The 13,850-nt window shown below is 45.1% G+C and overlaps 1 protein-coding gene across 2 annotated transcripts; it reads right to left on the bottom strand.

The window, feature by feature from the left end:
• Positions 1-461: 461 nt before the first annotated feature.
• LOC128754953 (protocadherin-18-like) lies at positions 462-8,988 on the bottom strand. Of its 2 annotated transcripts, none has more exons than XM_053857977.1 (4): positions 6,095-8,988; positions 5,511-5,599; positions 4,380-4,552; positions 462-2,041 (listed from the first exon to the last, which is right to left on the bottom strand). In XM_053857977.1, the coding sequence occupies exons 1-4, from the start codon at positions 8,672-8,674 to the stop codon at positions 1,245-1,247; spliced, it is 3,639 nt and encodes a 1,212-aa protein (XP_053713952.1). In that variant the 5' UTR covers positions 8,675-8,988; the 3' UTR covers positions 462-1,244. The 2 variants fall into 2 exon arrangements, with proteins under 2 accessions (XP_053713952.1, XP_053713953.1); XM_053857978.1 differs by having other exon boundaries at positions 5,511-5,566.
• Between the last annotated feature and the right edge of the window lie 4,862 nt (positions 8,989-13,850).

Below are 13,850 nucleotides of genomic sequence, written 5' to 3'. Positions count from 1 at the left end.
TCTATCTATCTATCTATCTATCTATCTATCTGTCTATCTGTCTATCATCCATCTATCTATCTATCTATCTATCTATCTGTCTGTCTGTCTATCTATCTATCTATCTATCTATCTATCTATCTATCTATCTATCTATCTATCTATCTATCTATCTATCTGTCTATCTATCTATCTATCTATCCATCTGTCATCCACCTATCATCAATCTATCTATCTATCTGTCATCCATCCATCCATCTATCTATCTGTCTATCTACATATATATATACACACACACACAGAAAGAGAGGAAATGGGAAGTGAAGGCTGCAGTTCACTTTTTGGACGTCAGGCGGTGCTAACTATTAGTTGTAATGAGATGTGCTGCAGATAGCGGAGGTGAAGTTCTGAAGCAGCACCAGAATGTGCATGAATATTCGTCATAACGCCATTAAATGAGTCTGATTTACGAATGCCTTCACTTTATTTCTCACCCACTGGTCACATAAGCACCATACAAAAGTTGTTTGTTTGTTTTTTTTTTCCAACGTGGAATGTGATTGATTTAAGTTACTCACTTCCGACAGATCAAAATTAAATACATACATATTTGAATCCAAAAATTAAAAGGGTGGGGGATATACACACGCGCGAAAAGCAAGACATGCAGTGACAATATAAAAAATAGACATTTCTTTTTTTTTCTGTACAAACATACATGTTCACATATAAATATAAAGAAGTGAAAAAAGTGTATTTTTAAAATACAAAGCTCAAGTTGTACAGTTACATTCCATGTTGACATAAAAAAAAAAATCAAAACAGGAGACGTTGCACGATATTCAAGTGTAGTATTCTTTTTTTTTTTTGAAGTTTTGTTTTTTCACAGAGACTGTACAATACTGTACACTGTTTAAATTCAATCGGAGCTGCTGGCGTCTCCCTGTGGAGTCTGTTAAAGAAAGGTTGCAGTTTGTTCAGGCAGATTTAAAAGACTCATTAACACAACAACTGAGCGCCGTCACAATCGGGCATTCTTCTCCATAAGCACTCGCTCAAGAGCTTAAGCATCCTCAATGATGAAGTGCTGCTTTTCTCTGTTCAGTCTTTCAGCACTGAGCGGTAGAAAGATATTTGGTAGAAAACAAGACGAGCACAAACAAGAAACAGTCACTGAGTTTACATGTTGGCACAGTAAGCAAACGTTGCGATCAGTCCTCCATCAGACAGAAAAATCATGCTGTTTTTCCGCGTGTTTTCTCGCTCTAATTCTGCCTGACGTCCTGCAGTAGTATGTTAATCTCCTGGACCAGCTCGCTGGCGTCCAAGTTGGTCTCATGTCGGATGTCGCTGCGTTTCCCGCTCTGATGAAACACCCCGTCAAAGTCATCTTCCTCAAAGTTTTCTGGGATTTCTTCCATCGCCGGCAGCCACTTGAGGTGCGGCGGCTGCCCGTTGGTGGCGTTTGTGGTGGACGTCGGAGTGGAATTGGAGGGAACGTGGTTGCCCCCGGCGGAGCCGCTCCCTGGGTTCAGATAGTGGGTGTTTGCTGCCCACGCAGCCACACCGGGCGGGTACACCGGACCCTTACCGCCAGGTAATAATCCTCTACGATTGTCCTGAGGATGGGCACTGTTACTATGGTTACCAGAGGTACTGGCACGGCCAATACCCCTTTCAGCGGTGGAGCACGAGGGCGGACTGGTTTCATTGCACTCAGTGTACGAGTCCATATTCGGGGGTAGAAGTCTCTGGAAAACACTGTTCATCTCATTGAGAAGGGAGCCAGCCCCTCCTCCAACTGCATCCCCGCCTGCCCCGACCAAAGCACTTCCTCCCTCCTCGCCGGCGGACTCTTTGCCAAAAGTGGAGAAGCTCTTCTGCCGGTCAGAGTCCACTGAAGACTGGTCGTCTTCTATCGGGGGCTGCTGGGAAGATTCCTCTCCTGGAATGTACATGTTGTTGCGATAGTCCGAGGACGAGGCAGGAGAGGCGAGTGGAGGCATCCAACACTGGTCGGAGTGTCCGAGGATACGACATTCATCTGTGCACAGTCTCATAGCTGAGGAGAACAGAAGACAAACAGGGTCACATCCAGATACAGTGTCATAAATTAAAATCCATTTTATATTGAGTGTTATAGCAGTTTTTACGTGTGATCATTTAACACAAATAAAGGGAGGAGTATACTTTATATCCTGAGAGAGGTTGGAGGTGCAGCACAATATGCATACGGACTAAGATTGGGAAACAATAATAAGGTTGAGATGCTGTCGGACATTAAGGGGAGAACGAAAGGACAGTCGGTTTAAAAGAGAGAGAGAGAATAACATCATTCACAAAGCAATTACTCTGAATTCTCCTCAGTTCAGACATGAAAGCACACCACTGTCACTCACCAGGGGAGAAAGCAAGGGAAGGAAAAAGCAGCGAGGGAAGCGCTAGGAAAAAAAAAAAAAAAGAAACACAACCTCGAGACGCATACTGATGAGTGACAGGCGACTCATCTCTGCTCCAGGGAGGATTTTACAGACACGACTCTATCTTTGGGGCAAGTAACGCACACACACAGCCGCATAGACAGGAGACACTGTACACCGTTCTGTGTGTGATAACAAGCGTGGAAATAGCTCCTTTGTCGAAGGGTAGGTTGCGTGCGACAGGGATTGTGCGGCTAACATGGTGAGTGAAGTTGCTGTATTGGCAGGTGGATGGAGGTATAATGGGGATAGGCTCGCATGACCTGACCGTGGAGCTCGAATTTGTCGGGACGGATGTTCAATATCGTGAAGCAAACGTTTAGGTGAATAAGCTTCACATCGTCCTTCTGTTACATAGGTAGTGCCTCAGACATGAAAAAGACATCTTTGGCGGGAGAGAGGGGGTGAAAGAAGGTCGCTTCAGTGATGTAGCGTTGTGGAGAAACACTTCCGGGACTCACAAAACTAGATTGTTGCCTTGGTTTTATATTGCTGAGACATTTAAGCACCATCATTACCATTTCATTCGAAACGAAGAATGTGTTGACAACAGTCCAGAATGGTTTTCTAGAGTCAATAAGATCAGTGAAATGTCACAGAAACCACCCTATCAACAAATAAAATCACATTATAGTTGTCATTGATGTTCAGCATTTGTTTCAAGATTCAGCAAAAATGCTAGTGATCATCTAGCGACACACTAAAAATGCATTGATATTGATTGAATTGCTTTTTTTTTTAATAGATGGCTGTGGTTTTCTTCTCCAACTAGTGATGGTAAATGAAGTATCATGAAACAGCAGTGCAGGGTTGAAGAAACAGTGTTATAATTTTCAGAGGCCACTAGAGGGCTCTCTTGGTTTTAGTGAGATTTTAACAGAAGACAGTGCCCTCTGGTGGCCACTGGAAATCATGACAAGATTTCATGAAGCCCTGTGTGACGAAACCTCAACCACCTGCCACTGATCTCACCCATCACTACCTTGAGTGACACCTCACAACAGATACATCAAACTCAAGCTCTCAAGGACACGACATTTGAAAGTAGCAACCTATCCACCAGTCGACTATAACTGGCAGGGGAATACAACATGAGCCTCATTTTTCATTTCTCAAGGCTGCTCAGCACTTGGTGTTAAAATTCCTTAATTGTCCTCCCTCAACACCAACTGTGCCTCAAAACAACAACAAAAAAAATACACTGTTTTTCCTCCTTCAAGCACAAACACGCATCCCTGCAATTCCCTTCCTTCTGCATCAATATCAATACGCCCTCGCAAACTCTCAAGACAATATATGCATCGCAAGCTGTCTCTGTCCACTTTAAATGACAAGCCCAACCGGATTTGGCCCCGGGCCCTAGATTTTGGCACATTTCCTTGATCAAATGGCTGGTTTGCGACAGTTCATCCAAGCCTATACAGGAATCTGTGAGCTGCTCTCTTGTGTTCTTACCTGTAAAGTTCCATCCATTATGTTTATACCTTTTATTCGAGTACAAATAGATAGATAGACAGACAGACAGACAGACAGACAGACAGACAGACAGACAGATAGATAGATAGATAGACAGATACACAGATAGATAGATAGACAGACAGACAGACAGACAGACAGACAGACAGATAGATAGATAGATAGATAGATAGATAGATAGACAGATACACAGACAGACAGACAGACAGATAGATAGATAGATAGATAGATAGATAGACAGATACACAGACAGACAGACAGACAGATAGATAGATATAGATAGATAGATAGACAGACAGACAGACAGACAGACAGACAGACAGACAGACAGACAGATAGATAGATAGATAGACAGACAGACAGACAGACAGATAGATAGATAGCTAGGGGCAAGTGATCATTTGTCAAATAAGTGGGTAGAGACGAACAATATGCTCAGCTCACCTGGGTGAAGTCGATGGTGCATTTCGAGGTGAATCAGGTCAGAAAAACCTTCCCCTAGCAGCAGCCTGTCCACTGGGGATTCCCTCCCCATATCGCAGTCACTGTCCCCCGCCTCGCTGTCCCCACGACCACTGTCCTTGAGGCTGAACTTGTCCATGTCTTGTAATGCGTACCTGGAGAGAAAGATTGCTTACTAGGTATTGTGGAATGCAGAGACATGTGTTTTGGCAACAAGCAATACGGAGCAGCACTACCGGGCAGATGGGTTGATGAGGTTTCATGAAACAGTATTCAGAGGCCACCGGGTGGCACTGTCTGCTGTTGACTGTTTGGATTTGAACAACAAATTCAATGAACCCTCACATTAATTCTAAACCAGAAGCGCCATCTAGTGGCCTCTAAAAATAAGGAGACTGTTTCATCAATACTGTTTCATGATGCCTCATCTACCCACCAATACTACTTGCTTTTGGGAAAAGCAAGAATGTCAAACATATTCAGTCGAGCTGTCACCTGCAACATTATTGTTAGCTGTATATGCTTGTCTTGGAAGAGAAAAAAGACAGGGATGCCTGCGATACAACTTTTGACTTGAACTAAAACTGAATCACTTCCATTCATTACAATGCTAAATTGATGTTCCTTGGCAAGCGGAGACAGTCATTGATCTATCTGATGTGCCAACTGAAAAACCAACTCCATCATGTAAAAACTTCAGGCTACTTCAAGAATCTGTCACATCTCTCGACAGGTCTGGCTGCATAAATTGTGCATGCAGGTAGCATTCATGAATAAATCTCTCCCAACAGCCACAACGGGCATCAATAAATCCATCTCTGCGCCTCATTCTTACTTGGGGTGCTTCTGGCATGGTAACATAATGTTATGATAAATACACATCTCAAAATCAAAGCCAGGGTTTTTGGTCGTGACTGACAAATGAGGCTGTACTGCACTGCAACTCAATGCCACTGACATGACAATATGACAATATACATTAAGAAAAAACTTCACCACGTGTTGACACATGTAGTACAATGAAAAACAAGTGATCGAAAAAACTCAATAAAAGTAAATCTTTCACGGGGGTGAGGGACAGTGCAAGGGGCCAAGGGGAGAGGGATGATTTACCTGTAGCTTCGAGAGTATTTGTTGCCACGGAAACTGGGTCTGGGCTGGTACTGGCCCTGATGGAGCATGGACAGAAGCTGTGAGACTTGCTATATAAAAAAAATAAAATAAAATAACAAATAAAATAAAGAAAAAGAGGGCAAAGAAGGGCGGGAGAGGGGGAGGGACAAAAAACAGAAGACAAAATGGATGAGTTAACACAAAATGAATGATGAGAAGGCTGATCAAAAACAGATGGATGATGGCAGACAAAAGTACGGTGGGTAGACTGGGGTCAGGGCATGTGGGGGTCTTAATAGAAACAACAAAATGATGGACTGGTGGTTATGACAGATCTGATGGCGACGGGTGGAAAACAAGGTAAAAACATACATGTCTGTAAAAATCATCAACAATTTTGTAGTTACTTTAGGGGGCAGTGTTGTTTAAATATCTGTCAGACACAGGGATGAGTTTTGTTTTTACAGATGGAAACAAGTGTGTCTGGGCGGGTGTGTGTGAGAGAGAGGAGGCTAATGAAGCTGCTGCATTGGCGGTAAATGTTGTGACGTGTCTTTGTGTTGCGTGTGCAGATGCCGTCTCACCTCCACCGGTGGAGTCGCGTGCGCCAACTCCAGGGCGAAGCTCTCTGGAATGTGATTGGATGAGATGGTCACCAGGCTGTTCAGCGACTGCCGGCTGTTGTGATTCGGCCTGCTCCCCAGCTGAGCCCGGTCCATGGGTGGCGTGGAGGACGGCGAGCGGTGGTGGGCTCTGATCGGCAGGGTGCCGTTAACTGTGGGGACGAGGGTGATGTCGCCTTTGTGGATTTGCCGCGATGGCTTCTTGGGGTGGTGCTGGTGGGTCGTTTCCGCGACCCTGCAGTTGTAGTTTCTAGTTTCCTTTTTCTCTCTGTTGCAATGTAATGCGAACAGGACCATGACCACCAGAAGCACCGCACAAATGGCCGCCAGGGTGACGATGATGATGGAGGAAATATCCAGAGGAAACTCCCCCTGGTTCATCACAGACACGTGGCTCTCCATGTTCTCGTATAGGGTGATTTTCAGAGCTGCTTTGGCACTCAGGCTCTCGCTGCCTTGGTCCCTCACCACAACCAGCAACTCAGCATGGTCACGTGGGAAGTTCTGCAAACTTGCATTGGCATGAATTTCACACGTTCTTGGGTCAATGACGAAGAAGCCCTCATCGTTGCCACTCACGATGGAGCAGATTAGCTCAGAGTTGACCCCTGTGTCCCGGTCGGTCGCCCGCACCACAGTCACCAAGTGCCCAGCTTCCGTGAACTTGGAAGTCGGTACGTCGGCGGTGAAGTTCCACAGCTGAGGGACCACAATGATGGGAGGGTTGTCGTTCTCGTCCAGGATGTTCAGAACAATCGTCGCGTTGCTCAACAGCGGAGGCTTTCCGGCGTCTTTGGCTTGGACCACAAAAGTGATCTGACTGACATCCTCTCTGTCGAATGTCCGCAGTGCATAGATGGCGCCGTTTGATGGGTCAATAGTGATGTAGGTTGAAATGGAGTTCCCATGAATGGAGTTTTCCAAGATTGAGTAGCTCACCTGTCCATTTGCATCCAGGTCCTGGTCAGTAGCCATGATGGATGTCAAGTATGCCCCAGGGGCATTGTTCTCCGATTTAAAAATCTCATACTGCGCTTTCTCGAAATGTGGAGGGTTGTCATTTTCATCAGTCACGTGCACGGTGAAATGCTTGACTGTCGACAAACTGGGAGTCCCTTTGTCCTCGGCGACCACTGTGAGGCTGAACTCTGACCTCTTCTCCCGATCCAAAGTCACGTTGGTCAAAATCAGATAGTTATTCTCGTAGGTTTTCTGGAGTTTGAACAAACCCTGACCGTGGAGTTTGCACTCTACCTCGCCGTTCGGACCGGAGTCCAGGTCCTCCACTCGGACCAGTGCTACAAAGGTGTCCAGCGGAGACGCCTCTGATATGTAAGCGGCATCGTCGTTGCCCTGCAGGGCCATGAGATTGATGCTTATCTCTGGCTTGTTGTCGTTCACGTCGATCACTTTCACCAGGATCTTGCAGTGAGCTGGCATGGAGTTCGGACCCATGTCCTGGGCTTGGACGTCTATGTCATAGGAGGTGACAGCCTCATAGTCCACTCGCTTGATCAGGGTCAGGTGACCACTGTCCGGGTTAATGCGAAACGTCTCCATGATCTTGGGAGACACGTGGCTGCTAAATGAATAGACGATTTTGGCGTTTGTGCCGTCGTCTGCGTCAGTGGCGTTCAGGTCAATGATCAGGGTCCCCACGGGCGCGTTTTCTGGCAGATTAATGACATAAGAGGACTTGTCAAAAACAGGGCTGTTGTCGTTGGAGTCGGCCACACTTATTTTCAGGAGCGTGGTGCCTGTCCTCGGGGGAACGCCCAAATCAGACGCGGTGTACTGAAGTTCATAACTGGAGCGCACTTCTCGATCCAACTCCCGGAGCACAACCAGCTCCGCGTACTTGACGCCGTCGGTTCGCGACTGCACGTCGATTTTAAAGAAGCTGTTCGACTCGAGTGCGTACGTGTAGAGCGAGTTCTCTCCGACGTCCGGGTCCGTGGCGCTGTCCAGGGGAATGCGCGCGCCCACAGATGCGCTCTCGGATATCTCGATGGGGATGACGGCTCGGGCGAACTGCGGCGCGTTGTCGTTGATGTCCAGCACTTCCACTTCGACGTGGAACAGCTGGAGGTGCTCAGTGGGCAGAGTCAGCACGTCGAACTGGATGGAGCAGTTGAGATTCTTCTCACAGAGTTTCTCGCGGTCGATTTTGGTCTTGATGCTGATCTCCCCGTCCTGTTCTCGCACCGCGAGGAACGAGGATCCACCTCGTTGCATCGCCCTGAATCGAAGCGACACCGAGCTGGGAAGTTTGGCCAGAACATCTGCGACATCGTCTCTCAAGCGGGCGACCACTGTGCCAACCTTCTGCTCCTCGTAAATCTGATATTTTAACGTCTTACCCGTGGCTTGGGCTGGCGACAGACACAGCAGCACCACAACTTGAAGGAGTGTTGACACAAAGGCTCCTGTCATTGTGCCAGGCTCTCGAAAAAACAAAAAAAAACAAAATGGAACGGTGCGCAAAGTTACGCGTCTGGATGCGGTTCCGCGCGCTGCATTACTTTCGTGTCTCAAAAACATAAACCGCAACCAAGACAGTCTTCTACCAGTTGCAGTTATCCATGAAAAGAAAGCAAATCCAGTCGCCTTTTTTCCTCCAGCCCTCTGGTTTCTGTCAGAGTTGCTGCGCACATCCAGAGCAGAGTGGATCCAGATGAGACAAAAATCTGTGCGTTTTTCCTCTCTCTATTTCCCCCCTTTCTTCTGCTCTGTTTTTTTCTGTCTTCCTCTCGACTTGCCAAATCATGAAAAATGAAACCTCCAAACCAACTTGTTGTCGATCCTCCGTGCACTTTCTTTATCCAAGCAAAGACAAAAGCCGTCTGATAACTACCCAAACTCCAAGCCAGAGTTAAAATAAGGAGGCACTGGTGGGGTGGTAGAAGAAGCAGCCAAACCCCGCCCAGTTGGAGGGAGAGAGAGAGCGAGAGAGGGGGGGGGGTAGACTTTTCCTACTTCTCAGAGTGGGCTTCCACCAGTATAATGGACAAAGGGGGAGAATGAACCCAGGGAGAAAACATTAATTCATCCAGCAGTCTTCTATTCCAATGGAGCCGCATGAAGGTTTCTGTGTTTCTCGCTTCAGGTCTGACGCCACGGAGACGCTAGTCTGAATCCACTGAAGAACACCCCAAATATATTGACTTCTAAATCATCAAGTTAGTGTCCCGAACCCAACAGTTGTAAAGGTGTAATAAATAATGCTGTCCTTCACGTGATTCAATTTATAACCTCACCTCGAGCCTGTGGAAAAGAGAATAGTCTACGGTGAAGATGAAAGTCCTGGAAAGAAAAAGCAATGCCCAACTGTAGCTCATCATCATATTGGAAGAACTATTTTACAAAATTATGGCATCAGAACATTTGGCTGTTTTGCAAGGCAATGAAAATATTATGCAAGTGAAATGAGCGTTTAATCCCATAGACAATGTTAGTTGAATATCTCATTGCAGTTCTTTAAAAGAAAAGAAAGGAAGAAAAAAACAGTACCATGATGGCTTTTCCAGAATCTCAATTTGGCAGGATGCTTGGGAAAACATTATTTGTGCCTCTCATGAGGAAAGGTAATATACTTTTTTCATCATCTATTACTGGTCTAATCTTAAAAGGAAACTCAATAGTTTTGTTAGTAGTTAGTCTGTATTTCCCGTTTTATATTGGATTCCACCCATGGGAGATGTTCATTTTGCCGGTAGTTTTTGTTCTTCAAATTATTAAAAATACTTTTGAAAATGCCTTGAAAAAAATGTGGGTATCTGTCTATCTATGTATCTATGTATGTATCTATGTATGTATCTATCTATCTATCTATCTATTGGTCTGTCTATCTGTCTGTCTGTCTGTCTGTCTGTCTGTCTGTCTGTCTGTCTGTCTATCTATCTATCTACCTATCTGTCTGTCTGTCTGTCTGTCTGTCTGTCTGTCTGTCTGTCTGTCTGTCTGTCTGTCTATCTGTCTATCTATCTATCTACCTATCTGTCTGTCTGTCTGTTTGTCTGTCTTTCTATCTATCTATCTGTCTGTCTATCTATCTATCTATCGGTCTATCTGTCTATCTATCTATCTATCTATCTATCTATCTATCTATCTATCTATCTATCTTTCTGTCTGTCTGTCTGTCTGTCTGTCTGTCCGTCCGTCCGTCCGTCCGTCCGTCTATCTATCTATCTTTCCATCTATCAATCTATCTATGGCTTGAGCAACTTTGTTCCTTTCTCAATGGAGTTTGTCAGTCTCTAAAAGTTTAGTGATGACTCCAAATTTTCTGTAGGCGTGCAGGGTTATCCGTAAGAGGAATGTGGTCTCGACCTGGATTTGACTCATGCCCAAAAGAGCTTAGTCAGCTCCATCTTATGGACATTGTCATCCTGATAAGCGCCTCCTGTTGACCTGTTGGCATAATCTTATGAAATATTGTAATTTAATACGTGCTGAGTGTGAGTGTTTGAGTCTGCTTGGCAAAAGAGATTGACTCAAGAACTCCATGGAATGTGTCTCTTGTTCTTACTTCAGTCCTGAGTCCATATTAACACGTCCATTAAAATAGCCAGAAATTGCCATTGACAGTCGTAGTCATTTGACAACCTGCAGTCTGAAGCAGCAGCTGACACTGTGCGACTGTTGTGGAGCGCATCCTCTTTCTACATATATTTTCACATGCGCTTCATCTGCCCCTGCTCATGTGTGAGAACAAGTCGGATAAGCCGTGTGGCGAATTGCGTCAAAAGGGAGCCGGACTCCAAATAATGCCAGTAAAGAGTTGGTCACGCCTAAGAACAGCTCAGTCCATGTGCACAGATCTGTTAAACATCACTCCAGAAAAACTCCCCGCGGGACAGGATTTAATAACCACACCAACAGATTCTAGAAATTGCTAGTTTGGCCACTTACCCATTAAGCAAAAAAGGAATCCGAAATCCATCCAGACGTGTGGGAAGGGGGGAACCGATGTAGGAGAAATAATGAGAGAGGGAGATGGAGACAGAGAAATGCGAGATTTAACAAATGCTCACAACTGGGACTGAACATTCTGGAGACCATCTGGCGCGGTTTGTTTGGCACCGGGTCTCGACGATTACAGCAGACCAAACAAGACACCAGCAGAACCCCACACAACTGTGTGGAAATGAGTAGTCATTTGGGAATTTAAAGTACCAAGCAACTCTTCTGGATCAATTTCATGCGGTGCCATTCACTCGGCAAACACTTTAACACACAGACAGGGAGCTTAAACTACAAAATGTTCCATATTCAGGAATGTTATATCAAAGGATACATACATATGGTGAGCGAATTAAAAACATTTTAACACCGAGGAACTACTAAATGCATCTGCACAAGCAAATTAATAATTCACCAGCACCTGCTCTCATTCCTCGAGATGTGCAACATAATCAGCCGCCTAAACGTTGCTTTGCATTCTGTTTATTTGCAGAAGGAATTAAACTGATAGAATGAATAACCAGCGACATTTAAGGGCCGAAGAAGGAGTCGGCTGGAGTTGTTCCGTGCAAACTTTTTCAGTAAAATAGATATATAAACACTGATGTCATACCCACGTTTCTGTCCTCTCACTTCGTGACATCGGCAAACACAGACAAATAATGCAGATTCCGCAACAGCCATTGAGTTTATCGGAAAGACTGACTCAAAAGGCTAATGTTAACGTAACATACCTGCAACCAACCATTGAACAACAGAGATGACACAAACTTTCTTCAGTGAATCAGATGCATATCATATCAGTGGAAGGACTAGATCTGCCCATAGAGCTCACAGAAGATGATGACCAACCTTCCTGCCAGTCTCTGAGGTCTATGTCGAATATTTGACACCCAAGTTGCCGTCGCCAAACTCGTCCCATAGGTGTTTCAAGTGCATGAACATTTGAGGCGCTATTTACTGAGAAACCAAGTGAATTTTTTTAGTTCAGAGTGAGTGAAAGGCATGAAACTCCATGGCTCAACACGAACCCCAACTCTTTCTTCTATGTGACGCGCTGCCCGCAGCAACAGGAAATGACACGGAAGGCCAAAGGCTGACTTCACAATGCCACATGAAGCCCAGGCATGTTTGACCACAGCGGTTTCATGTGGACTCTTGAAATGGCTCAGTGTTTGTAGACCACCTTTTGGAAGTGGGCAGGGGGAAAGATTGTGTTGGAAGGAGTGTGTATTTGTGTGGCATCAGAAGGCTACTCTCAGCGGTACATAACCCAGCACTTGGTCAATCTAACATCATAGAGGGCAGACCAAACCATGAATCGTGAGACGCATTCAACCCTGTTGATTTCACATAGCCCGGAGGCTGTGGCTGAAAATCCGTCTAAGACAGTAAGAAAACCAGTAGAACCCTCAAAACAACCCAAAGACTGAGCTAAAGTAGGCTGGGAAAGCAAGTAAAGAGGAACGTTGTTGGATACATTTCATGACCGAGGACTGACAAATCAGGTAAACAGGCGATGGAAACATGAAAAAAAATGCATTGACAAAAATACCAAAAAATAATCCACTTAAAAGCAAGATGAAAATGTTAAGTAAAAGGCCGGATTCAAAAGAAATTTTGGCACGCTCACCTGCCCTCCGATCCTTTTAAAGGCTTCTCAATGAACATGGGCTGCTGTCGGAAAATTATGACTCGCTGTGTATGCTGGTTTTAATAATAGCGGCATTGAAAAGTTGTCACCCAAACGACTCGAGGGCTCTGGCAGGCTGATGAGATTAAAAAACAAAATCACACTCGAGGATTACTCCGCGTAACATGCCACTTCTCCCTTATTATTCAGAATCATTTTCATTTCTTTTTCGTTCATTGGTGTCCCCTGATGTTGGAGCATAAGATTTGTTCTGTTATCCTCCTCGGGCCAATTTTATCGCAATCTTTCAACTTTTCTTTTTTATCCCTTTGTCTTGATAAAAGTTGCCATCAACACCAATAAAAATGTGTCTAGCTTCCATGAAAGCAGTTGTTGCGTTCTCTGTACGTATCAGGAGAATTAAACATTTTTCTCCTCACAAACTGGGAAGTTATTTGTTTCACATTTGATGAGGCTTCAGCTGTGAATTCATCTTTGACTGGCAAGATGATATCTTTCTGGGATCAACAATTGAAACCAAGGACTTTTCCTTCTGTGCCATGCGGAACTATCTTGACCTTAATGTGCCGACGGAGTAATGCCCCAATACGTTTGGGATTCAACCAAACCCTTTATCGTATGTGACGCGGCCCTCAGATTCTTCACCGACATTTACTCCTGTACTAAACGCAGCGATCACGCTGAAAACTTCGTCTTTCTTATGTGTCTTGTCCAACTCCGCCAGGATTCCGTTTTCCATCCAAATGATCAGTAAAATTCGCGCCTCCCCGTCGGACCATCATAGACCCTTCGCTTCCATGTTGTTGTTGATGTAAATGGACCAGTTGATATTATCACACTTGTTGCATTTCAGTTTTTTAGCCAGGCTTAATGTGCGACCGCCCTCCCGACTTTGTGCACGTGCGTCTCAATGCCATCAGCACGCTACACCTCCTTCAATCCTGCTTGCGGTGACACTCACTGTTGAATCCGATTTTTCATCTTAAACACAACACGTTTTCCCAAGTGTGACAGTACACTTTCACGTGCTTGAGAAAGCGTTGGCCAGTGGCAGTTTAAGAATAGAACAAACCGGAATAAGGTAATTCTTGAGAGGATGTA

The sequence above is a fragment of the Synchiropus splendidus genome, chromosome 2 (genome assembly GCF_027744825.2).
Source record: "Synchiropus splendidus isolate RoL2022-P1 chromosome 2, RoL_Sspl_1.0, whole genome shotgun sequence".
Classification (NCBI taxonomy): Eukaryota; Metazoa; Chordata; class Actinopteri; order Syngnathiformes; family Callionymidae; genus Synchiropus; species Synchiropus splendidus.
Note: the sequence above shows the minus strand (reverse complement) of the source record. Positions and strands in the feature narration are given on the sequence as shown.